The sequence below is a fragment of the Cinclus cinclus genome, chromosome 22 (assembly GCF_963662255.1).
Source record: "Cinclus cinclus chromosome 22, bCinCin1.1, whole genome shotgun sequence".
NCBI classification, from domain to species: Eukaryota; Metazoa; Chordata; class Aves; order Passeriformes; family Cinclidae; genus Cinclus; species Cinclus cinclus.
The window spans coordinates 7,839,369-7,865,752 of NC_085067.1; the positions used below are offsets into that span (position 1 = coordinate 7,839,369).

General features: G+C 53.4%; 3 protein-coding genes across 3 annotated transcripts; 2 read left to right on the plus strand and 1 right to left on the minus strand.

The window, feature by feature from the left end:
* Positions 1–11,300: 11,300 nt before the first annotated feature.
* On the plus strand, positions 11,301–16,133 carry SPACA6 (sperm acrosome associated 6). Its single transcript, XM_062507349.1, has 11 exons — positions 11,301–11,550; positions 12,089–12,172; positions 12,516–12,584; positions 12,729–12,752; positions 12,838–12,915; positions 13,380–13,483; positions 14,430–14,481; positions 14,571–14,704; positions 14,812–15,016; positions 15,321–15,471; positions 16,061–16,133. Exons 1-11 carry the CDS (start codon positions 11,301–11,303, stop codon positions 16,131–16,133), a joined length of 1,224 nt encoding a protein of 407 aa, XP_062363333.1.
* A 2,708-nt stretch (positions 16,134–18,841) lies between these two features.
* Positions 18,842–20,197, plus strand: LOC134052659 (fibrinogen-like protein 1-like protein; the record flags this gene model as incomplete). Its single annotated transcript, XM_062507211.1, has 2 exons — positions 18,842–18,977; positions 19,569–20,197. Coding segments are annotated over 2 exons (765 nt in total), but the record flags the coding sequence as incomplete, so codon positions are not given.
* A 2,291-nt stretch (positions 20,198–22,488) lies between these two features.
* LOC134052721 (fibrinogen-like protein 1-like protein) lies at positions 22,489–24,683 on the minus strand. Its single transcript, XM_062507350.1, has 3 exons — positions 24,680–24,683; positions 24,092–24,211; positions 22,489–23,129 (listed from the first exon to the last, which is right to left on the minus strand). The coding sequence occupies exons 1-3, from the start codon at positions 24,681–24,683 to the stop codon at positions 22,489–22,491; spliced, it is 765 nt and encodes a 254-aa protein (XP_062363334.1).
* Positions 24,684–26,384: the final 1,701 nt, after the last annotated feature.

Consider the following 26,384-nt stretch of genomic DNA (forward strand, 5'->3'; position numbering starts at 1 on the left):
TGTCCCCCCGTGTTCCCATGTGTGCTCCCATGTCCCCATGTGTCTCCATATGTTCCCATGTGTGTTCCCATGTGTTCCCGTGTCCCCCCGTGTTCCCATGTGTGCTCCCATGTGTGTTCCATGTGTGTTCCCCCGTGTTCCCATGTGTGTTCCCATGTGTGTTCCCCTGTGTGCCCCCATGTCCCCCCTCCTCAGGAGCCGCTCTTGTCCGCCATGGCCGGGCCCACCCTCAGGGCCTGGCCGGCGCTGGGCAGGATGAGCCCCGGCTGCGGGACACGCCGCGGTGCCTGGCTGGAAAGCCGCTCTGACAGGGAGCTCTGGGCAAAGGGCTGCCAGGCGTGCGGGAGGGAGGAAACCCGCTGGGCAAGCCCCTGATGCTGCCCCTGGAGAGAGGAAGAGGAGGAGGAAGGTGACAAAGGAGCTCGGAACGTGCCGGTGCACAGATGAAGGGACAGGGGCACTCGGGGGCTGCGGGCCGGGGCCCGCCCTCCCCTCGGGCGCGGCTCCCAGCGGCTCCTGAGTCGCCGTCAGGGCTGCCCGGGAGGGTTTCGGCGGCAGGCGAGAGCAGCAGCGCCGGCAGTGCCGGCCAGGCACCACGCTCGTGCCCGTGCCTTCCCAGCCCGTCAGGGCCGCGGCCTCTGCAGTGCTGTTCCTGCGTCCACAGAGCCCCAGAGGCTCAGAGCTGCCCGGCAGGAGCCACGGCGCCGGCAGCAGCCTCAGGGCCTGGGCCCAGGGCACGGTCTGCTCACCCCGGTGGCAGAGGCACAGCCACAGCCCGGGGAAGGAGCTTAAGGAGCATCAGGGAGCCCGGGGAACAGAGAGGCTGGTGAGACAAGGCTCTGCCTGTAATTTTAAGGGTTTTTATTAATTTAATGCAGCTAAAGAGTCATGTTTCTGATGGCCATCGTCACAGATTTTTCTCGCTTCTGACAAGAAGTGCCAGATCGAGCACTGGGCGCTGAGTCCCGTGCAGATGGGGAGGAGCTGTTGATGCCCGAGAGGGCTGGAGTGGCTGGGCCAGCCCAGGTGCCCCGGAGATGTGTCGGGGAGCCGTGCCTGGATGGTGATCCCGTGAGGCAGCAGGGCCTGGGGGTTGAGGAGCAAGGGTGAGCCTCCATTTCCCAGGGTCTGCCTTGGGCTGGATCAGCTCTGCCAGCCCTGGGGGGTCAGCAGTAGTGTCACCTGCCTAGCAGGTGAGAGATCCTCAGGGATCCAAGCTCAGATGCCCCATGAGCTAGGTCTTTGGTCAATTCGGCTTCTGCCACTTCCAAACCAGTCCAGAGTCCAAACCCCCATTCCCAGCTCTGTACACAGAGCCCTACTCATCCTCTAGCCTGTACCCAGCAGACAATCTGTCCCTTCTCCTCCTTAAACCCCATGCCCTAACAGAGCCATACCTGACCCATCCTGTGCCCTGATCAGCACAGGAAGCTGGTTATTCCGGCCCCTCGGGATGTATCCAGCACTGTCCAGCAGCTGGGTCACTCTGGCCTGAGGAGGAGAGAACAGCTGGCTGCAATGCAGGGCCCAATTCAGCATCCCCCAGTAATCCTCCCAACCCAGCTCTGCCCGGGAACTGAAGGCACAGATTGCCCCGGGATAGTCAGTAAGGCCATGGAGCCTCAGTGACCCTTCTGTGTTCCCACCTTCCTCATCCCTACCTTGTTCTGGAGTACCAGGAGACGCTGCACCTGTGCACTTGTATGTGGTGAAGCCCTGATGTGGTGCATTGTGGACCTGCTGCTCTGATGGTCCCCATAGCACTGTGGCACACGGGGGGCACTGCCGTGGACCACTGGCATCCTTTGGGAAGGGGCAGAGGATCCTCAGTTCCCAGCCCTGTGGCATCCCAGGCTTCATCCTGCTGTGCTGGGAGGGGACTGGGGGTGCTGCCTGCAGGGGCACGTCCCTCCCAGCTCCTGTCCACCAGCTGCAGGAGCCCCAAACTCATCCCACCGGGCTGGATGTGCTGGCTCTTTCCCCACTAGCCAGGTGCACTGGCCATGGCCATGGAAGGTCCTTGTGCACAGGGCACCAGCTGGCAGAAGCTGGGCTGTCCCAGCTACAGGCCTTGGTTTTGGGAAGTCCTTTCACAGGAGGCACACAATTCCCCACCAAGTGTGAGGTCAGAATAAAAAGAGACACAACTCATCAGATGTGCTTTCATCAAGCTTGGGACAGAGAAGTGGGCCAGACAGGGCAGTGCAAGGTGGGAGCTGCAAAACCCCTCAGACCTGGGGCAAGCACTGGCCCTCCACAGCAGCTCTCTGCTCCCCAGCCCGCCCCCCCCAGTCTCTTCTGTCCTGGTGCAGGGAGGAGCCCTCCTTGCTGTGGCAGGGCTACCCCGCACGCCCAGAGCTGGGGATGTGTCCTCAAAGCCCCTACCTTTGGCTGTGCTGGGACTCCTTGCTGGGGGGCAGTGGCTGCAAATATGGGAGTGTCTCGGGGTACCTGGGGAGGGCAGGAGTCACAGGTGTGTGACAGGGGACAAACAACCTGTGCCTGCTCAAGGCAGCACTCCCAAACCCATAGGATTGTAGTCCATGGGGTGAGACCCCACACTCCCTGCTGATGGGCAGGGCTGCAGAGGGGGCTCCCCACGTGAGACCCTCCCAAGCAGACACTGTCACCCCTGTGCCCAGCACAGAGGGTCACTGCTGGCACCCATCTCCCCCATCACAGCCCCGCTGCCCCCCGATGCACTGGTGCTACTCACTGGCCAGGAACGTGCATGGTGAGCATGCGGTCACAGGACAGGCACGAGAAAGGCACTGTCAGCTGCCTGAGGAGAGGAGAGGAGAGGAGAGGAGAGGAGAGGAGAGGAGAGGAGAGGAGAGGAGAGGAGAGGAGAGGAGAGGAGAGGAGAGGAGAGGAGAGGAGAGGAGAGGAGAGGAGAGGAGAGGAGAGGAGAGGAGAGGAGAGGAGAGGAGAGGAGAGGAGAGGGCTGGGTGAGCTCCTGGGGCCACAGCCCTGCCCACACACAGGCAGCAGCTCACTGGCAGCAGCCAGCTGCCGAGCACATCACTGCTCAGAGTCCCGGCGTTTGCAGGGTGAACCGTGGGCTGCTGAGCCTGTTTCTTCCCATCCCCAACCTGCTGGCTGATGCCAGGTGAAGGGCACAGCAACCCATGTGACCATGCCAAGCAGCCCTTGCACTGCTTTCAGCCCCTCTCTGGCACCAAAGGCCCCCGTGTGCCCAGCCAGGAGGGCAGGGCACGAGTCAGCTCAGGGACACTGTGTGTGACAGCCCTGCCTGGGAGGAGGAGTTGCCATCTCCCACCCTGGCTTCTGGGAGCCTTTGCACCCACACCCCCGTTTGGGTTTGGGAGGTCTCCGTCCTGCAGTGCCCCCTCCTTGTGCCTCCTTTCCAGTGCGGAACCTGCTGCTGCTGGAAGGAGTAGGTGTAGCTGCTTCATCATCATCCCCATGGCTCATTTAGCAGCTAAATTGGTGCCATGGCAGGGTCCCAGGGGCAGTGGCTGGGACAGCTGGAGGGAGCAGGACTATCACTGTCCCCAAAGCCATCAGAATCTCCATTGCACTCACTTCTTAATCCCTGCAGCTTCGTCATGCATCAGCCTAGTCTCGAGTTCCTCAGTGTTTCTGTTCCAGGTCTCCTCCATCTGGTTACAGAAATTCCTCAGCTCCTGGCGATCCAGCTGTGAACAGGTGCACAGCCTCAGCCAGCTGCCCCAGGATGCAATGTGGAGGTCTCCAGGGAAAAGGCTGGAGGGGGATCCTCTGAGGGATGCTGCCTCAGGCTCTCAAGTCCCAAAGGTGCCATTTTCTCATGGTGGGGGATGTGGTAGCCCTCACCTTCTCTTCCATTGCATCGCTGATCTTCTGCTGCACCTGTTTCCAGTGCTGCTCCTGGCCTGAAATCTGGCTCTGCAACTCCTGCATCCGCTCATCCAGCCGCTCCATATTCTCCTCAAACTGGCTGCAATTGACTTTGCTGCCCAAGGCAGCTTTGTCTGCCTTCTAGCAGAGGGGAACAGCAGGAGAGCGGTGGGGAAGGGGTTGAGGAACAACAGGCAGGGCCAGCATGTGTGAGGGGCAGAGGGAGAAGTGCTTCCTCCAGGCCATCATGCCCCTTTCAGGGTGCTGTGGCCCCTGATCAGCCCGGTGGACTTGGTCCCACCATCTGAAGGGTGAGGGACCCCACACACTCTGGAAATCCTCCCTCCCCCAGGCCAGTTCTACCACCCAGCCCCCAAGGGACAAGGGGCATTTGTCACCCTGCCCAGGAACCCCTGGGCTGGCACAGAGGCCTCTCAAGACCATACCACATCTATTGCTGCCAACATGTCCTGCTCATCTGCTTTCTCCTTCTGCAGCTTCTCCAGAGACTGGAACAGCATCTTTCAGCACAGAAAGGAACCCATGACACCACAGCAGGGTTGGAGGTGCCTCCTGGGGCACAACCCAGGAGCGGGGAGCACACCCCACTCCCCCTACCCAAAAACCTTCAGGAAAGGCACTTGGAACCAGCACAGTGGTGTGAGCAGGAGGGCAGGGAGACAGATTCCTTGTGATCCCTGCCTGGGGTCAAAAGCAGAGCCTCAGGGATGCTCAGATACCACAGCAGATTCAATCACACACCTCGATTGCTTTTTGCTTTTCTTGAGAGTCTTTCTGGAGAGTGTCAGAAACAAAGCTGAACTTCTCACAGTCCCCTTGCATCTGTACAACTGTGGCCTCCATGTTCTGCAGACGTTTCTGGTCCTTCTACGGGGAAGGACAAATGTAGTACTGAGCAAGAGGGGTTCTGGCTGCTCCACAGGGACAGACCCACATTACTCAGCCAGTGGCCACAAGCCCTCAGTGTCAACAGGACATTTGCATCAAGGCTTTAATTTCTGCCCATGCCACTAACTGGTCCAGGCTAATTTGGGGCAGTTTGTGTCTCCCCCACTCTAGAGCATAAACAGCTGCTGGATGTCCTGAGCCCCCCACGCTGCCAACGGCCTACCTGGCCCCAATTACTCATCTTCTTGAGCTTGCCCATGGCCATCTGTCGTGACTCCAGGGAGTCCACCTGCTCCTGGAGTTTCTCGCAGTGCTGGAGGAGCTCCCCCAATTGCACATTGATGTCGAAGGTGCAGCTGGAGCACTCTGCCTTTACCTTGTCCTGCTCTGCCTGCACAGTCCACGCGATCTCCCCTATCTCAGCCAGCTGCAGGAAGGGCAGAGGGAATTGGCTCAAGAGATGGGATGATTTGAAGCAACAGCCCTGCGTGCTGTGTGCCTCCGTGGCCCCAGCCAGTTGGGCAGTATGGCTGGGAACTCCACCAGGATTACTGCACCGAGCCAGTGGGTGGTGGGAGTCCTCCCACAGGACCTCACCTGCTCATTCAGCTGGTTGGCTGTCTCAGTCACCATCTGCTCCAGCATGGCATTCCTCATCTCCTGCTGCTCTTCCATCTTCTGCAGCTCATGCATCATCTCCTGTTGCATAGTCCTGGTGAGTGAGATGGGGACAAGGGCAGGGTTATCCCTGCAGGGCTGCTCTGGCACTGTCTTGTGCCTGCAAACCAGGATGCTCCCATTCCCCTGGGAGCCCTGCAGGCTATGAAACCCACTTGTGTCCTCTTACTCAAGTTGCTGAGAGATCTCCTTGCTGCTCTCTTCTTTCCACTTGGCTATATCGTCCTTCAGCTTTTTAATGTCCACCTCCATCTTTTTCATCTGAGAAGGCCAGTGACAGTAGAGTCAGGGCACAGACATCATGTTGTTCCTGTGTGGGGGCATATCAGCTGCACAGAAAGCCCCAGGGCCCACCATCCTTCCCCCAGCCCCTCACTCCAAACCCTGGTCTCACAGAGCCACACTAAGGTTCCCCATGAGCACCCAAAGATGACATCACCCCATAGCTCACCAAGGCAGCCAACTCCTTAATCTTATGTGTCATTTGTGTCTGCGTTGTCTTTATCCTGTCAATCTCCTCACGGAGATCCATGGAGAGAGAGTCCTAGGAGAGAGGGGTGGTGGGAGTCAGTCTCTAGGGAGGGCCTGTGGGGGCTGGCAGGGCTCTGTGGGCAGAAATCTCCATGCATTCTGCCAGTCCAGAGCCGACGGTACTGGCTGCTGTGTTTGAGCCACAACTTGCTCCCAGCAGAAGTTCACCTTGTCCTGCTCCTCCTGGAACTTCTTTGTGGCCTCTGCTCTGCCACCCTGAGAGACCATGTAGGAGAAAAGAGATGTCAGAGTTGATCACCAGGGCATCAACTGTCAGATACAAGTCTCAGGAGGGTGTGTGTGGGGAATATGATCTTCAGAACCACAGAGGTCCACACAGACCTGTGCCTCTTGGATGATCTTGATGTCCTCAGACATGCGGGAATTTTCTGCCTTTATCCCACCAATCTCCTCATGATGACCCTGTGAAACAGTCCAAGAAACAGGGATGTCAAAGGTCATGGCCAGGGCAGTAACACCCCAAAGAGCCCCACCCTGCCAGGGGCAGCCCATGGCACAGCCAGCTCAGCAGGAAGAGTCCCGGTGCCACCTGCTGCACCCCGGCTCAGTGCCAGAGTGCTGCAGCCCATCCAGATGGCAAAGAGCTGCTGCCAGGGACTCAACCTCTGCCTGGGCAGTGAGGGCAGTGCCAAGCACTGCTGTCTGAGGAATGGGGAGGGGCTGTCTGGTGGGGGAGTGCTCAGGGGACTGGGGAGAGCCTCTACCTTAGACCATTTTTTGTGGTTTTGAATCTCCTTCTTCATCTCTTCCATGCCAGCGGCCATGTCTGCGAGTGAGGGGCCACTGAGCTGGCCCGGCCACGGCTCCTGGGTGGTCAGGTACTGCACATCCAGGTGCACCAGCACGGCCTCCAGCAGTTTTCGCATGGCCGCAAAATGGATGGTCCCATGCTGGGGTACCCCAATGGCAAGATCCAGCAGCTGGGAGAGGCTGAGTGTGTCCAGGGATGCTGCCATGTCTGCACACGCTCTGTCCCTGCTTGGTCACAAGCCTTCCTGCCCAGTTGGGTCAGTCAGGGATGAGCCAAACGGATGACGAAGGGGATGAACCAACGGGGTGATAGAAGTGATGGGCAGAAGTGATGATGAAAGGGTTGAGTAGCAGCAGGCTCCTTCCTCCTTCCTCATTCCTTGCAGGACTGGAGCCTGAGCTGCTCATGCCCCTCTTCATCACAACTCCTGTTGCCAGGCAACCACCCCACTCCATTCCTGAGAACCAGTGGCTCCCAGAGTGATGAAGTCAATGGAGTCATGGAATGGCTTGGGCTGGAAGGCACCTAAAGATCTCCTCGTTTCCACCCCCTGTCAGGGACAGGTAAAGGCACATTTTCCACTCGACCAGGTTGCTCCAAGCCCCGTCTAACCTGGTCTTGGACACTTCCAGGGGTGGAGCAGACACAGCTTCTCTGGGCAAAGTGTGCTTGGGCATCACCACCTTCACAGGGAAGAAGTTCTTCCCAATATCCCACCTATCTGTCCCTGCTCTCAGGGTGAAGTCCACCTCCAGCCCTTTTGTAGTCCTTTCATTTGCTGAAAAGTGCTCCAGGGTCTTCCAGGGGAGTACAGCCTCATTGCTTTTCTTTTAAGTGTCTCATGATGTACATTCCATCTAAGCCAGTTCCTCCACTGCTGCAAACCCAAGGCCTGCTTTGGCGCATCCATTGGGATCAGCCTTTGCCAGGGAAGCAGTGGGGTGCTGCTCCTCATGCTGGAGGTGCAGGAGGTCCCCCGTGAGCACCTCACTGATCTGTAGGGTTGTTGAGGCAGATTCCTTTCTCCTCTGGAGTTCAGGGCAAAGAGTCTCCATGGGTGAAGCCTTTGTACCATTTCTTCCAAGTCAGGTTTTATGTCAGCTGGACAGTCCATAAAGAAGACAATGAAATTGCTCCTGCCAATGTCCCCAAGGCTGTGGGGAAAGACAAACAAAGTTCTTCCCTTCAACACCCACCGTCCGCCCCCACCTGCCCCTTTCCAAAACATGCTCTGTTCACCCTTAGTCCTTCCTGCCTCAAAGCTCTGTGGCAGAGATGTTTTGGTGAGGGGATACAGAGCTGACTTATGAGCCAGTGGAGGAAATAAACCACTGAGGACTCTCAAATCTGCTTTCAAGGATTGGGAAACCTGACATAATGGAAAGGGACTATAGTTCCTTCATCCTGACCATGTCAGCCACCTTCTGCTGTTCTTTGTCAGATGTGAATATGGGAGACTCCTGCAACTCCTCTGTGGCACATCTTAACTTTAATGTCTTTAATCACTATTACTTCAGTTTGGTTTTTTCAACTTGCAAGGTTTTTTTCTTATCCCTAATTTCTTGAGCATTTTGTTGCATACAGTATGATAAATGGATGTTGTCTTCTGTATGGGTGAAAGAAGGACATGATGGAGTTAATTCAAATAACCCTTCAGCCCACCCAGTGCAGAGGGCACTACAAATGCCTGAGTGCCAGCAGCCCCTGCAGAGCTCTGCACTCCAGAGGGAATTTCCACAGGGAGCAATGGGTGAGTACAGGCTGGGCAGTGCGCGCTTCTTGCCAGCAATGGGGAGAGCAAAGCTCGGGCAGCTCAGCAAGAGGGAGAGGCTCCATGCCCTGGTTCTTGCACACTTCTGGCCAGCAGTGGCACTGGTGCCCCTTGAGGGGCACTTGCCACCTCTTTGAGCACCAGCTGCTCATCCCCTGTCTCCTGGCTCACCCCAGCCAGGCCCCTGCTCCAGGCACCAGGAGTGAAACTTGGCTCAGGCAGCTGTTGGGTCCTGTGCTCTGCCCCAAACTACCCCATGTTTGACTTGTCCACAGCAGATCAAGGGGGAAAGGGCAGGTGGTCTATCCCTTAGGCAAGCTTTGCAGTTTGCAGGGAGCAGCCTGATGCTGCCCAGCATGTTCAGTGCCCCTGGACAGGTTACTGCTTTATGCGAACAGGTGTAGGATTTTAAAATACAAAAGAAATTATATTTTTTTAAGTATTTGATGGAGAATATCTCTATACCTTAATGAGCTGGGCCAAAGAAAGAGAGGCAGAAGAGTCAGCAATCTGTTCACAAAAGAATTAAACCATATTCATGTCCAGTATCCAGAAAATTAATACAAGGCTGCACTATTTAGAATGAAGTGCAGTGTGTTGGGAGAAGTGTGAGGCTGGGGTATTACGTACTGCCTTGGATGTTCCCCTCACTGGCTCATTTTGGCTCCTGGCAGAAGAAATGGAGGCAATCAGAACTTCAAATGAAGCACTTGGACCCAGCATGAAGCAGTGACAACCGACAAGAACACCTGAACAACAAACCATGATGTTCTGACAGTTGAGTGAATGTGGAAATGCATTTGTCTTCATAAACTCTTCTCTCTTGGTACCTTCAATGCAACTAAGACAAGGCCCCAAAATCTCATTTCTATAGTGTCACCAGTTACACAGGAATGTAGTTTCTTAGCCAGAACAGTGACAGTGGTGACACTCAGGAGTGCAGGTTTCTTTCAGTGAAAAATAATCCCTCCTCTTCCAAAGCAATACCACAACTGTCAGCAACTCCATCTCCAGAATGGTGTATCTCTGTGGGAGCCCAAGCCCTGTGTTCAGATCTCTACCATCCTCAAACCACAGCAGGGCCAAAGTGCCCAGTGGGTTACAGATGCTACAGTGACTACAAATAGTGGTAGAAAGGTCACCTGGAAGCCTTTCCTAGGGGTTGGCACAATTGAAGAGCTCTAGGGGGGAAAAATAAAGAGTCTTAATTGTCAGAATTTCCTTTCAGGTGATCTTGAAATGCAACAATATTTTGGGAGCTATTTATTACATCTGCAAACTTGCTGAGATTCCACTGAGATCCTCAGTGACCTGTGTCTGTTTCGGGTCCTCAGGAATCAGACACACAAGCCCTGTGACAGCAGATCCTCATCCCTCCCACACATCAGCTGCTCTGGCAGATATTTGTGCCATGTTTCCAGCTGGAGGGACAGAAAGCTCCTCTGCTGGGTAATTGCCATTGCTGCAGCTGCAGAGCCATTGGCTCGTGATGGTCACACACAGGAGCTGATGGGATCTGAATGCTACCAGCATCCATCCTCTCAGTGCAGGGCAGCACCACACCACCAGCTGAGGTGCCATCCAGCCCAAAAGGGAGGATGCTGTGACAGGACAGCATGAAGCATCCATATTTCCATTTACCCCAAACCAAAGCCATGCTTAGAAGCACAACACTGAGGCGTCCAGAATTCTTGGTCTCTCCTCTACAGACAGTGAGTAAAAGCCCCAAATTTGGGGTGCAAGATACCCCCCAGATGTCCCCCGGTCCCCAAAGCCACCTTCCCCAGTGCAAGAAATAGTCAAATACTGAGAATCAGACTCTTCTCAGATGGGAACACATTAAAAGTTTATTCTAATAATATGTAATCGTTACGGTGTGTACCTGTCATTACTGTAAAGCCAATAAAAGCAAACACATACAATCTGGAATCTCCTCATGAGGAGGAAACAGGATCTGCAGCTTGTCTCTCAGCCCAATCATCCCAAGAACAAAACCAAGAGAATCACCTCAGGATTTACCAGTGTTGGAGTTTGAACCCCGTGTCCTTGAAAACCTAACAATGTGAGTCTGCTTTGGAGCAGATACATGATACATCTGTATAGTGAATATGGCTGCGAGCCCTGGGTTAAGTGAGGGATGAGAGTGAACATGTGCATGCTGGATGGAAATGGTAACTTGCATTTATTAAATGTTTTGGCACATGCCAGGTCAGCTCTTACAGCATCTTCTGCCTTCTAGTGCTACTGGGGTTTCATACAACTCTTCAGTCTCATACTTGTTTTTTACCTGCAAACACTCTAATGTGTTGCTTCCTGCATCAGGAACTCTTGTCCCTGTAAAACCACCAGCTACCTTGTGAGTATTTTGCTTTGTAGTTCATGATAATATTTTGTAGCTTCTCTCTTTCTCTCCCTCTCTGTTTTGGAGAGGTGAATGATCTAATACCTTGCATTGCACCAGGTGTGTATCTCTGTACTCAAGAGTACAATATAGAAGAGAGGCAGAAGAATCTCCTCAGGACATGCATACAAGCACCATGTCCCAGACAGTCCCAGGCATTTTTTGCAGTGGTGCTGCTGTAACGGTGGGCTGGCTCAGTTCTTCCTGGTCAAACGTGAGCCTTACACATTCCTTGCAGGGTTTTGCCCACACCTTTGGCTGATGTGAGGTCAGTGTGGCTGGTGAGAGTGTGGCCTCCCACCGTATGTGGTTCCCTGGCGACCCAGGAGCACAGGTTCCGCCTTGGAACCCCGCTTTTGACCTGGGAACTCAGGCACTTGGGTGCTAGGTTTGGGGTCATGGGGTGGTGGTTTGTGGCCCTGATCCTGGTGTTAGTCTCCTGGTACCCTGGAAACCCTGGTTTGTGGCTGTGGGTCCTGATGTCTTGCCTCTCTGAGGTGCATCCCTGCCTGCTCTGCTTTGGGCCCCCCCTTCAGAGGGCACGGCTTTGCAGTGACATTACTGGGGCCTTTGTTAATGACCCCAGACATAAAAAATGCCATGAGGCCCTTGTTGAGGCTGCTAAACCACTTGCCTCCATCACTGTAGGTGCGTCATGAGTCCCTGGAAACACCAAACCCAGCAGGAATCCTGCCCGAGGGCCTCTGTCCTGACTGGTCCCTCCTTTCCACCGGGGACATCCATCCCAAAGGAGATCCCCACACTGAACAGCACCCCAGAGCCCTCTGGGGTTTCCCATTTTTACCAAGGCCCTCACACTGACACTGAGCAGGATCCCAGGAAGTTGGGGACCCTAGGGACCCACCCTGTACAAGCATCCTTGGGACTCAGAACTATGCCAAGGTCTTCTCAGTTCTGATTTGGCCCCCAGGGACCTTTGGGAATCCCAAACCTGCCTCAAACCCTGAGAATCACCCAACCTTGACCAGCCTTAACACTGGGGACCCCTTGGCCCTACCTAGGACCTTAGGAATCCACAGGGACACCTGACCTTTCCCAGTATTCCTTAAATCTTGTTCAGGACTTCAGGAATCCCCAGAAACCCACAAGCCTTACTGGACCTTCTCATCCCTGAAACTCCAACCCTAACCCTGTACTGATTCCTGTATCCCTGTACTGGTTCCAGGGTCAGGACAACGTGAGGAACTTCGGGAAATTGTCATGGATGCTATGCATTTTCTAGAGGAGCAAAGTGGCAATAGTGAGCAGAGTGAGGGATGTGAGACATAGGACATGGGACATGAGACATGGGGCAAGGGAGGTGGGATGTGGAGGCCTTGAAGGGGGATGAAGTGGAAGTGAAATATGGGGTATATGAAAGTCTGGGAGCTGCAAAGGGATATTTTGGGAATCCTGAGGGTATATGGGTTTCAAGGTATGCAGCTTCCTGGGGAGTTTGAGGGGATATTTGGGAATATATTTGACTTCAGGAGAGATATATTGAGTAAAAATGAGTTGTATAAGGGATCTGTGGGGTCTGGGAAAGGTTTATGGGGTTTATGGGGACCAGGGGGAGGGCACATTGTCTTACCTGGACATTTGGGACACACCAGAGCCCCTGAATGAGTCTCTGCAGGAAGCTGTCGACACAATCTGGGCAAAGCTGAGCCAGCTGGGGAAAGGTATGTGGCCACCCTGGGAACCCCTGTCCTAGAGAAACTCCCAGGGACCCCATGTAGGCTGGACAAGAGCTGAATCCTGACAGCTCATTACAAGGATGTGGGTCCCCAGTGATGCCCAGTCTAACACTGCTTCCTCCTCTCCAGTTCCAGCCTGCATCCCACCCTGTGGTGAGTGCCTGTCCCTCTGTCTGCCCTCCCCTGTCTCCCAATACATCCCCCACTTCCCTGGGACCACCAAGTCTCTCTTTCCCAGGATTCCAGCCAGCTGCCCGTGTCTTCCAGTGTGCTACCTGCCGCTTTGTGGACTGTCAGTTTGCCCTGGACTGCCCAGGTATGGGGCCATGAGAGACTTTTGTGTTAAGGGTAAGGAAATCTTCCTCAAATTCCCCCCATTCTTAGCTTATTTTTGTACTATTTTTTATGTTTGGTGGCATTTGAGTGACTCCAGTCACACTTTTGATTGAGGTCAAATGGTTTAACTTTGCTTTTGAAGGTCCAGGCTGGAAAAATGCAGAACATGTGCTCAGCAAGGGTGGGCATACATTGGGGGCAGGTAGCTTTTGGGATGGAGGTGTGTTCAGTATTATAATGAGATTATACTGAGCAAAGCTGATCCAAAAGACAGGATTTCACACAAAAATCTCTGGGGACTCCCTGCATTTCTCACCCATGGTCGCACACTGAGCACACCTGCCCAAGTATTCATCTGCCCATCCCTGCAGCCAGCACAGCAGCACCATCATCTCTGTCAGTGCATGTGCAGATGTGAGCTCATGAGCCTGTCAATGCTTCCAGTGCAGGACCTGTGGACCTACACAGATGAAACCATTGTGCTGCACTGCAACGTGCCTTTCAACATCCCCACTGGCCTGCCTGTCACCTGGCTGTTTGTCCCAAATGTGAGTTGCACATGGTCTTGCAAGGGGGTGAGTAGACATTTCTGAGGGCGCTGTTTCAGGTGTAGTGACTGTGCCACGGCAGCTGTCTGTGCTAGAAGTAGCAGCTGGGTAAGCACACACACTTGCACATGTGAAGGGTGCATACAAGTAGCAGGCAGATGTGCACTCACAGATCCTTGTGTGCCAGTGTAGAAATGTAAAATCACAGGATGCTTTGGGTTGAAAAAGATCTTAAAGCTCGTGTCATTCCAGTCCCCTGGAAGGTATACAGGGTCACTTTCCACTGTCCCAGGCTGCTCCAAGCCCCAACCAACCTGGCCTTGGACCCATCCAGGGATGGGGCAGCCACATCTAACCTGTGCCAGGGTGTCATGGGGAGAGTGGAAGCTTCAGAAAAAGTTTATTAAAGAAGCCCTGCTGCTGAGTCTGAGGGTCAGAAGGGTTCCTTTGTGTATTTAGACTCTTTCAGAGACATGGGTTCAGATGAAGGTAAATCCTTCCTTAGCCTCAGAATTTGGCAACAGCTTAAATCTTAGGAATTATTTTGGCCCACAAGTCCTAATCATGGCAAATGAGATATATTTCTAATAATGAATTATTTAATAAACAAATGAACAGGCAAATTAGGTGAAAGACCTTAGTCAGAATTACTGCACAGTATAAAACTAAAAGAACTACTAGTAGATTACAGCATAACATAGAACAGTGCACTGTATCAAGGTATTTATATTAAAGCTAGCAAAAGAAATAGTATTGAATAGGAGCCAAATGTATCTTACCACCAAAATAACAGTAATGTACACAACCCCTGGGGGATTAACTGGGAAATAGGTGTCCCCATTCATGGGAGAAACTCCACATATTTCCAGGAAAATGTAGAGAAGCTTTCTACTTTGCAGAAGTTTGCTGTGGCTTTTACAGTGTAAAGTGACTTGCTGTCAGTCAGAAATCCAGCTTGTCTTCCACGTCTTACTTTGACAGTGAGATGTTTATTGGCGGTTGGGAGATGCCAGACCAGAAAGCAAAAATAACTCATTGCAAGACAGATTGTCCTGTTTGAGTCCTCTGACTGGCTGGCAAACAACAGATAAGCTCTTGTGGGAGATGAGATTCTCTGCTACACAGGGCCTCACTACACTCACAGGGAAGAAGTTCTTCCTGCATGTGCAGGAAGTGACTTTTGTGTACGCCCTGGCTGTGCATCCCTGGGTGTACGTGTGTGTGGGATGGGAGGTGCATGCACCTGCACCAGCAAGGATTTCAAGAAGCACGAAGGGTTCATGTCAAGCATGTGCAGGACACAGGTGCCTTTGTATGCACGTGCACAGTTCCGTGTGCCCGGTGTCTGGGTGGAGCTGATGTGTCCCCCCATGGCCCAGCTGCGCACACAGGACATGACACTGTTCAAGAAGCTGAAAGGGAATCCAGAGAAGCCCTTCAGTCTGACCATTGAGGAACCCGCTCCAGGAACCGTTGCCTGTCACTTGGGGGAACCTTCCAAGCCCATTATTCGCAAGTTCTTCTACCTCAACGGTGAGCCCAGACACCCGAGTGCCCTGGGGCAGGGAGCAGTGGGGAGCAGAGTGGGACCTGGGACACCTGGGTCCACGGGAAGGGCTGAGCAAGGGTGCCAGGACACCTGGCTTCATGGTGGACAGTTGGATTAGAGCATGTATTCCCTGGTGCCTGACTCCTGTGGGAGCATGTGGGTAGAGCAGGGTCCCTCACATGCCTGGGTCACTGGGGACAGGGAGTCCTGTGGCTGGATCAAGAGCTGCAGGGATAGCTGGTCCCTGGGTGCAGGGCCCCATGACCTGAGGGGTCTGAATCCCTACAGTATCAGAGGGAAGCGTGGAGGAAGAGAAAGAACTCCAGGGTGTGTTCAGCACCGTGCTGCACTGGCTTGATGATGAGAACCCCCAGCCCTACATACCAGCCTTGGGGCTGGCTGTGGCTGCTGGCTCCATAGCATTCATTCTGCTGCTTATGTGAGTACTCCTGACCTGCTGAACTGTACTCTAAAATTCCCCATGCTTCTGGAGCTCTTCACAGACCAGCATGGTTCTCCCTTATCCCCTCTGGATTCTCAGTCCCTTGGTATTCCCTGCAATTACAAGGGGACCCAGGTATCCAAAGGTGGGCCAAAGACTGCCAGGACTCCTAAATTCATAGGACCCTCCATGTCCCCTGGGACTCCCTTTGTCCTCTGGCCCACTCCAGGATCTCCCCCTTGCACCCAGTAGCACTCCATGCTGTCTTTACTTCCCCCATATTCCCTAATTACCCCCGAAACCCTGCAACTTGCCCCTGTTCTGCCTAGAACCCTCGCTGTCCCTTTGGGGGCACCAGTTACAGTCAGTTACCCCAGTTGCCCCCAGGATACCATAGCTTCACCTTTAGGGCCATCAGTTGCTTCAAGGACCCCCCCTGTTGCCCCTTGAGCCCTCCAAATGCCCCATGTGTCCCTGTCCTCCCCACATACAGCCTAATGGGAATAGGGTGTCCTGCCTGCTCCCCCTTTCTCCATTCCTCCTTCTGTCTCCCAGGGCCATCTGGCAATGCCTCTGTGTCCGTCAGATATGCCACAGATGTGGACATCAGGGTAGCAGAGAGGATGACAGATCGCTGGATTCACTCTAGGGGACTTTAGCACATGGATCCACCCCAGAGGACCAAAATTTCTGCAATTACTTTTCTTGTGCTGGGCGTTTGGATGGGAATTGTCTTGAAACAGAAATATAGAGTTCTGAAAACCTGGATTATGCTTGTGATAGAAATATTGTGTTCTTGGGCTTGCAGACATTAAACCCGGGTACTGTGCAGCATTTCCTTTCCCTGGGGGGACATTCCAGCTGCAGCTGGAGCTGCAGAGATGTCAGTGATGGTGACAGTGCAGAGTGGAAGAGAAGGGTAGTAACTTGACAGACTTGCTTTAGAGCTGCCTTAAGTTGGTTAAGAACCAATGGGACTGGTTGAGAAATACAAGGGATGGGTCCCTTGGCTGCCCCTGACTCCAGTAAGGGCCAACAATGGAATAACATGGAGCAAAGCTGGCCAAAATCATGGTATCAAAGAGGGATCTCAGGGCAAAAAGAGGAGGGGAAACATCTCTGCTTGCTTGAGATCAGCAGATGGACAATGTCTCTCCTCCCCTGAAAGGATGCCTCTGGTTGAGCTTCACACCTCCAACTGCATTGAAGCAGACCTGGGAATAGTTATGTATATATAAGTGGGTCAATATATATTTACAGCTAACAGATCCCTGTTACTATCCCTTCTGTCATAATACATATTAATACTCCCATAATTAGTGCATTTATCACCAACAGTCCTGAATCTGCTTTCCTGTTCCTTCCCTAAACCACACTATTTGTGAACCTGGATTGTGTTAAATTCTTATTCAACTAAGCCAGACCACGTTGGCAAATTGCACGACAGGGAATCTGTGATCTCACAACTTCCCACTGAACACAGCCAGATTTATCATGCTAGATATTGCGTCAAATCTACTTTTGTGCACTGCCTGTCCCTGCCATCCTTTCTGAGTGCCTTACAACCAAACTATTCTACCTTTGCATGTTTCCAAATTCCCTCTTCCCTCTGAGTGCTTCTCTGGATCCCCTCTTACTCATTCTATCCACTTCCAGCCACTCTCAGATGCACTCCATTCCTATCCATCTGCTTTCATATCCTCTTCACTCCCTTGTTGTGCTCTCTTAGAACCCCTCTGTTGTTCTCTTTGCACAAACAGATCATGGCCATTTTCCCCCTTGTACACTCTTGTGCCCTCCCATTTCCCTCTGTGTGCACCCAGACGTCATCTGTTCCCCTCCTCGAGCATTCAGATCTTCTTTAGTCCTTTCAGTGTCTTTTTAGTGTTGACTTTTCTCCCCTGGGCAAGCTCACATCCCTCTTTTTCCCAACAGGTGCCCTCAGATTCCCTCTGCTGACCTCCATCAATGCTCAGATCCCACTGTCCCTTCTGTGGGTGCTCATTTCCTATTGGTTCCACTACAATATCCCTCACCTCTCCTTTGTGCAGTCTCACTCCCCTCTGGTTTTCCTCCATGCATCCCTCTGCACATGCTCACATCCCCACTGCTGCCCTCCATCCACCTGTTCTCGCTCCATTCCTGGTAAGACACTTGCTTTCCTCATCCTGCATGGCCACTCTCCCAAACCCAGTGCCCAGAGGCCACAACTGTCTCATCTGCCTTACAGAAACCTTTCATCAGGCCCTTCAGCTGCTTTCTTGCAGGTTAGGACTGTTCTACTGGGGAGTCAAGACTTCTCCTGCTTCCCCTAGATGCAGACCCTCTGCCTGTGTCATGTGCCCCAGAACACACCAGCTGCTTCCAAGGCTGCCCACAACAGTTCGCCTTCCTGAGAATCTTGGGGCTGCTCTGCTGCCCCACCCAAAGCCAGGCTGGGCTGAGCTGGACTGGAGCTGATTAAATGAGAGCCCCTCGACCTGGCAGCACCAGCTGCAGTGGTGGGAGGCAGGGACAGACCTGTGTTTGCTCTCCACCTGGCTGATGACTGTGGTATTCAAGTGTTTACTGAGCAATAGTCTTCAAAGTTCGCAAATATGCTGTTCCCAGGGGAAATTCCACCCAAGTCACTAAGCACTCACAGAAGAGACCATTCCAAAGATTCCTGCTGGCACAGGAATTATTTTCTTTGCAATCCAGAACCACGGGCACCTCCACCCTGGCTGGCGTTTTCTGCAGGTATAAAGGAAACCAACCTCATCTCTTCCAGCAGAAAAGGGGGGGTAGGACCCACTCAGCCCGCCCAGTGCAGAGGGCACTACAAATGCCTGAGTGCCAGCAGCCCCTGCAGAGCTCTGCACTCCAGAGGGAATTTCCACAGGGAGCAATGGGTGAGTACAGGCTGGGCAGTGCGCGCTTCTTGCCAGCAATGGGGAGAGCAAAGCTCGGGCAGCTCAGCAAGAGGGAGAGGCTCCATGCCCTGGTTCTTGCACACTTCTGGCCAGCAGTGGCACTGGTGCCCCTTGAGGGGCACTTGCCACCTCTTTGAGCACCAGCTGCTCATCCCCTGTCTCCTGGCTCACCCCAGCCAGGCCCCTGCTCCAGGCACCAGGAGTGAAACTTGGCTCAGGCAGCTGTTGGGTCCTGTGCTCTGCCCCAAACTACCCCATGTTTGACTTGTCCACAGCAGATCAAGGGGGAAAGGGCAGGTGGTCTATCCCTTAGGCAAGCTTTGCAGTTTGCAGGGAGCAGCCTGATGCTGCCCAGAATGCTTGGTGCCCTCCTGCACCTCACAGGTTTGTGTTAACAGCGGTGCTGGCACCATGGGAAGGGATGATCATGTTCTTTCTTTTCTTCTTGTCCCTTTCTACCAGCTCAGTGTCTTCTGCTCCTTGCTTCCCTGCTCATCTTGGCTGCATCAGGCCATTCTGTGCACACACAAGCCCTAAGCATCTTCAAGAAATCTCCCTCCAACACTTCATCGAGTGTTCTGAAGAGAACCAGTAGGTAGCATCCTGTGGGCATCCGGTGTTCTGTGCATGTGTTCAGGCAGCTCTGTGTAGGGCAGGACCATGCACTGTCCATAGCTCTGGCACTGCTCCAGATGGAGGATGGTGAAGGTGTGCCTAGCTCAGGCTGCAGTGCTGTGTGTGTGTGTGTGCATGTGTGTGTGTGCACTGCGCAGGTTGGGAAGGGTGGCTTTGTGCTTGAAGGGATCATTTTTCCCCATTCCCTTAGTAACAGGCAGGGGCTAGGTGAAGAGGTTCACCTTCCTCCCAGCATGACCCTGCTGTAGCGGCGCAACTCCTTTTTCAGGAGACCCAAAGGAGCCCACTGGTGCCCATATTCAGTCTCTTGGACTGATATCAGCATAGCTCAGTCAGTCTGGGACCATTCAATGGGGCTGACTCCTGTTGTTCTTCCATATGGAAAAGGAACAGAGGGTTGAGCCCAACCCACTCTCACCTACAGACCTGTCTGGGCTGGGAGAGCAGCTTATCCCCCATGTGCTCTGACCAGGTGAAACACCCTCCTGCCCAAGGTCTTGTCCTGATGCTCAGGCTTTTCTTCTATCCCCCTTTGTCCTTCCACAGCTTGGCCCAGGGACTGCAGCGAGGTCACTGCTGACAGCCCCAGTGGCGTCTACATCATCCAGCCCATGGGACTGCACCCCATCATGGTGTACTGCGAGATGGGTGGGGCAGACAGGGGCTGGACCGTCATCCAGAGGAACCGGCAGGACACGGATATCACTTGGTCTGAGTCCTGGAGCACCTACAAACACGGCTTTGGGAATGTGCACACCGAGTTCTGGCTGGGCACCGAGTACATCCACCAGATCACCAGGCAGAAGATCTACCAGGTCAGGTTTGTCATCTGGGATGCTGCAAACAACATGAAGTTCGCAGACTACAACCTGTTCAGTTTGGATGATGAGTCCCAGGGCTACCGGCTCAGGCTGGGAGCGCACTCAGGGACAGCAGAGGATGCCATGGATTCAGACAACCCCAGAAAAGTGCACAACAATATGAAGTTCTCCACAAAGGATCGGGATCAGGATACTTACAGAGGGAACTGTGCCTCACGCTATGGGGGTGGGTGGTGGTACTCAGCGTGTTACTCTGTGCAGCTGAACGTCAGGGGGGGCCTGACATGGGGCAACCTGTGCAAGGGGAACTGCAGAGCCTCGGCCATCCTCATCAAACCAACTCCATACCACTAGAACTCCTTCCCCCTTCTGTCCACATCTGCCCCAGTGCCCTGCTGGGGCCCATTTGATGATGAGGCCTTGGGGGTGAATAGGGTTGTTCCTCTATATCAAGAACTGCTTTGTTTTCCTCCTGTCCTGAAAAGCAGCAGAGCTCCTGGCTCTGTCTCTGGCCATTCACCCGTGGTGGGTTTTGGGAGGGAATATTATTAGAACGTGTCTTTATAAACACTACAATATCCAAGCATGTTCCTTCTGGAGAGAGCTCTGTGCTCAGAAAAAACCCTCCTGATCAGCATGGTCTTATGCTCTTTTTGCTTTGTGGGTACAGATGTTTTCAGCAGAAAAATATCCATTATCACCAGCTAACCTAACCAAAGATATACTGAGCCCAGAGCAGGTCATGTCCACAAGACATCCCTGCTGCAGTTTGTGTTCATCCTGCAGAATAAAATCACTTTCACACCTGCATAGTGTCCTTCATTTATTTGGGAACACCTTGCAACCACTGCCCATTTCCTGCCTGAGGCTTCTGATGCAGTATGAAAAAGTTTTCAAAGGAAAATTTTTTCATACAACTCAAGTGAGGAATTAAGAGACTAAACTTTCACTTAAAGAAGAGCATTGTGTTCTAAGGTGGGGATCTTCCAAAAAGGGAATGCAGCATCACACAGCAAGGACAGGGTGTGAGGGAAGCATCAGGCCAGTTCAACCCTGCCAGCCATGACCTGGAAAGCCAGGCCAGTGTCATCCTGCCTCATTAATCTTGTGGATGCTGGGAGGGAGCTGGGAAGGTGGAAAGGAACAACAGTACTGCAAGGCCACACAGCACCATATGTCTGGGTTGGTGTGAGGGCTGAGACAACCTGACATGGCAGGGATCCCAGAATTTCAAGGTTGTGAATCAGCTTGGGTCTCTATGAAATTGCTCCAGTGCAGTGTTAACTCTGCACTGGACAGCTCAGCAGTGGACACAGTACCTGTGATGTGGTCCCACAAGGATCATTGAGTGAAACTATTCTCTTTCCAACAGAGACCCAGGAACGCAGCTCAGCATCACTCAGGGCTGGCTGCTGGGTGGAATGCTTTTACCAGGAGCCCCAATCCTTTGTCCAGCCTCTTCCCTTCTGTTAAGTTGTGCATCCAGGCTGGAGCACCGATGCCTTTTTAACCAGCAGACATTATCTCTTGGTCCAGAAGTGCTACTCTCAAGCCAGCTCCAACTGGGAAGCCTTTCTCGACCAGTAGCACTCTTGTATCTCCCCATGAAGCAGTGCTTCCCACCTGCAGGTGCCTCCAGGGCTGCCAAAGAATGCTCCTTGAGAACTTGATAGCTCCTCAGGAGCAATGCACTGCTATAGCTCTCCAGGGTGCCCTGGGACCTTGGTCACAGACCTTGGCTCCAGAGTCCCATGTTGTTCAGCATTCCAAGCCACAAACCTTCCCTGAGCTCAGCTTTTCTTCCACAGAGTAAGGAGAGGAGCTGTGGGTTCCTTCAAGCCCCAAGTTCAAACTTCCCTACATCACTATGAAGGAAACTTCATACACACATTCCCTGTCTGCAGCAGGAATGATGGGACTGACTTACCCCATCACTCACATCCTCAGGGAGCCCACTGCCCTCTCCACACTCCAGGTTGTGGTGGTTTCTTCTCCTTCCCAGCACAGAGCAACCACCCAGCCATAAACAGGGGCAAACTATGAGTGAGGGTTTTGCATGATCAGGGCTTTGCTGGCCCTGTTGGCTAATTTTAGCCTTACAGCCACAGTCCAGTGTGCAGTGGCTGGAACAAGCCATTGAAAGGAATATTGCCTAACACACTTGCTTCCCCCCAAGCCTGCCACCCTGACGACTGGACAGAGTGATCCCCACACCAGTGTGCAGGTAGACATGAGGCAGCACAGTCTGGCTCCAGGATTTATTGCAGCTGATTCCTCCCACCATGGATAGCAGAGCTATGGGGTGTGCGGGGCCCAGGGAGGGAGCAGGGCCTGGGCAAAGCAGGGTTCACCGACCGCAGGGGAAGGGAACTGGCACCATGTCCCCCTCCCCAGGATGGGAGTGGATGCACCCACCCCAAACCAGTGCCTGAGCCCCAGTGCCAGCCAGCATCATGGCACTGGACAAAGCTGCCCATGTGCCCAGCGCTCCGGGCGATGGCTCCTGAGCCCCAGAGCTGCTGTGTTTCGGCTGGTGAGGGAACAGGAGCTGTGGGCAGAGCAGGATGTGCACCGGGACTGGCATGGGGATGGGGCACTGGGCTGGGGATGGTGGCACCCCCTCACTTCCAGGGGGCTGGGCGTGGTCAACACACATCTGTGGGTTTGACCAGGATGAGGGAGGATGCGCAGTCACCATTATCACAGAATCCTGGCCAAACAATGTAGTTTTTGGCATTGAGCAGGACGTTCTGGCACCTGTTGTACCACCACCCCCCGTAGCTCTTGGCACAGTTCCCGCTGTACTGGTCCTGGTCCTTGTCGACCGTGCTGAACTTCATGTTGTCGTGAATGCCCCCCTTCTTGGGGTGGTAGAGGGTCAGGTAGTCATCCCCATCACCAGAATGCCGGCCCAGCCTCAGCGGGTACCCGCTGGCCTCGCTCTCCACTCTGAAGATGTCGTACTCGGCGTAGTGGGTGACGTTGGTTTTGTCCCGCACAACGAAGCGCACCTTGTAGGTGCCCTGCTGCGTCAGCAGGTGCAGGTACTCGGTGCCCAGCCAGTAATCGCTGTGCACGTTCCCGAAGCCATACTTGTAGGTGGTCCAGGATTGCTTCCAGTTGAGCTCAGTGTCATGAGAGTTTCTCTGGACCACGGTCCAGCCCTTGCCCTCGGTGTCCATGTCGCACCAGACCACGCGCGGCGGGGAGCGGGCCGGCTGGATGACGTACACACCGCTGGGGCTGTTCTTGCGCAGGTGGCTGCAGTCTGGGGGGAACGCTGAGGCTGCAGCAGCAAACACAGGGTGGGGGGAGAGACAAGGTCCATGAGTCTATCAGGACAACAAGGAGCTTCTGAAGATGAGTGAGGACTTGGGACAAAAAGGAGTAGTTCTGTCTGTGTCTTTTCCACTGGCTCATCCTCAGGGATCCTGAAGGTGTCTGAGCCAGTAGCCTCTGTAAGAGCTCTGGAACCTACTTCTCATGATTTGCTGTTTCGTTTGGAACCTTCTAACGCATCTTGCCAAGAAAAGAAGGGTGAAAAAAATCTCCAGGATTGCCAATGATGTCCTCCAAGTATGCCTGGCCCATATACCCCTGATATATTGAGCTGCAGCTCTTACAGGGACCAGAAGTATCCAAAATGCTCCACTGGATGAGGATATGTAATGAAAATTTGTTTTCCCTGGGGATCATGGCATTGGATAAGAATGTTTCGTTCTGCCTTGGTCTTATAGGGGTCTCTTCCCTCAGCTTGTTATAATTTATCCAATCTCTCATGACTTACTAGCCAAACTAATTTGCAATCTAATTTGTTTTTCTTGGTTTGTGTCTGATGGGAGACAATTTGCTGTGGGTAATTCTAATTTGACCCATGAAACTCTGGGGTCTTGCAGATAGTGTAATCCTCCCTTAAAGGGAAGAAGGGGATATTCCTAGTCCAACAAGAGCTAAACAAAAAGCCAAATAGATAGGAGGATCTCTCCTAGAACCAAGCCTCACAAGCATGGCACAGCAATCTTTCCAAGCTGTGGTGTCCTGGCAAAAACCTGTTGGTTTCAGCATGGATCCACCAAGGGGGTGAAGGTGACCTGGCAGCAATCAGGCTGTAAAAGCCATGGCCCAGGGGTTGTGAGTGTGAGGAGTTCCTGTGCTGTGCAACCCTCTGGGTGTTTGCTCACCCTCCCTAGCACAGAGCAGAGCTGAGTGTCCTGCTCTGCCCCTCGGTGCCCCCCATGTGCTACTCACCGCTCCGGGGGCTGGCAGTGGGCACGGCTGGGCCAGCGCTGGCACAGAGGAGAAGCATTGCCACCAGGGTGGGCAGGAGGACAAGGTCCCGCTGCAGCCAGGGTGTCCCAGCCTGGAGTCCTGGGGAAGAAAGTGCCCATCACCATGGGTCCTGCTGCACTGCTCCCAAGCAAAAAGGAAGCAATTTCCTGGCCCACACAGGGATACGAGCCCAAACCCTGTGCGCTGGCCAGCAGCACCTCCCTACACCCTGCACTCACTCAGCTCCTGGGGCAAGATCCCTGAGCAACCACACCTGCCTCAAGCATTGGTCAAGTAGGAAAAGGACCAAGGTGAAGCTTAGGTCCCCACATCACCTCCCTTGGCAGGATGTTGGAACACATGGCACAGGTAGCCTGGTGCAGGCACAGGCTGTCACCGAGCATGTGTGTTGTTTGCTGCTTTGCTCTGTCACCCCTCCTGCTCCCAGGGAAACTCACAGCTGCTGTCCTGCTCATCATTCTCCGTGCCTTTGCATACTCACCCTGTGAGGTCTCATTTGAGCCCGGCACCACACCAGAGTGAGGTGTACCTGAGCAGGAAACTCACCCATCATGAGAGCACAGCTGCACAGAGCAGGAACCCAGCGGTGCACCCTCCCATGCTGAGCTGTCCCTGCTGGCTTTATAGGCACTGCACACACCCATGTGTGTTCACACTCATCATTTGTAGAGGCACAAGGAGGCACTTGCAGATTGTGACTCCAGCAGTTTCCAGATCCCATGACAGCACGACTGAGGGGAGGGACACATGTCCGTCCAACCAAAGAGTTACGGAATAACCCCCTCCATGCTGAGAAATTTCAGTTATTGACTGTCCCTACATAAACACTACATGTGAATTGCACACTTGGAGCAAAAGCTGGAGAGCCATGATCAAAGTGAAGTGGAGAGACCCAGCTTTTTAAGGATATACAGGAACTAGCAAAGGAGGAGAGGTCTGTGTGACCAGTCCCAAGCACGACCTTGGAAAGCTGAGGACAGGTCCTTAAGAGAGGTGCCTGCTCACTAACTGTTCACTGGCAGGATTTAGGATCAGTCATTGGGCTGGAGCCAGTGTCCTACAGCCAGAGTTACAGGGTCCCCTGGCACCCCAGTCTGCATGTCCTGAGCAAGGGCTCCAGTTAACAAACAGGTGTCTATGGGACCCTTTGCCACTCTCCTTCCCAATCCCTGTCTTTGGCCTGCTGAGTCCCTACAGATCAACCTTCAGTCCCAGAAATGTTGACCAGGATTTTCTCTGTCTTCTGGATCAAAATGCTCTCCGGACAAATGCTTTGGGGGCAGGGGCTGTTCTTCCTGCCAGAGGGTCCAGGAAGCTCCATAACCTTTTCAGCTCAAATCTAAGGAGATAAAGATGTGGCCCTTCTACCTTTTTCTTCTGTGTTGGTTTCTGATCAGACTTTTTTTCATGGCACAGCTTCAAACCTGCTGTTCACAGCAATCCAGGGTCAAGCTGAGGTTCCCACCAAACTTTCTGTACTGTGGAAATCAAGCAGTGCCATTTGCAGGCCTTGATGGACAGTGGCATCCAGACCTCTCCAAGATAATGGATCCCTGGTAAGGGATTCCTGGATTGTCAGGACGAGAGAAAATAGACTTAAGTTGTACCAGGGGAGTTGTAGATTAGATATTAGGAAACATTTCTTCATGGAAAAGTTGTGAAGCACTGGAACAGGCTGCCCAGGGCAGCAGTAGAGTCACCATTCCTGGAAACATTCAAAAAACATGTGGATGAGACACTTGAGGACATGGTTTGTTGGTGAACACGGTGATGCTGGGTTGACATTGGATTTACTGATCATAGAGATCTTTTCCAACCTTAATGATTCCATGATTCTATGATCAAGCTCCATCTGAACCCTTCAATGTCACCTCTGCTAGCTTGGTGAGAGGTTGGGAGCCAAGGGTGAGCTGAGGAGATGTCTTGGTCCTGCCAGGTCCAAGCTCAATGGAAAGGGCTGAGTGTGGGCTCCATGTGAGCTGGATCCAGGATCCCTGATGAAGAGACAGGGCAGAGAGCAGGGCTGGAAATACGCTACAGCAGGAATGTGAGCAGTCCATCCAGGACATAAACCATCCACAAAGTCTAAATCCATCCACAAAAAGTGAACAGAGAGGGGACTGGAGCTCCCCATTGTGCTCCCAGTGTGGCTCAGATGAGGACTGGAAGTCTAGGGCTGAGTTGGAACTGAACTCACGGGCACAGGGGAAGGTCCTGGGTGGGACAGGCCACCAGCCAGGAGAGCCAGCAC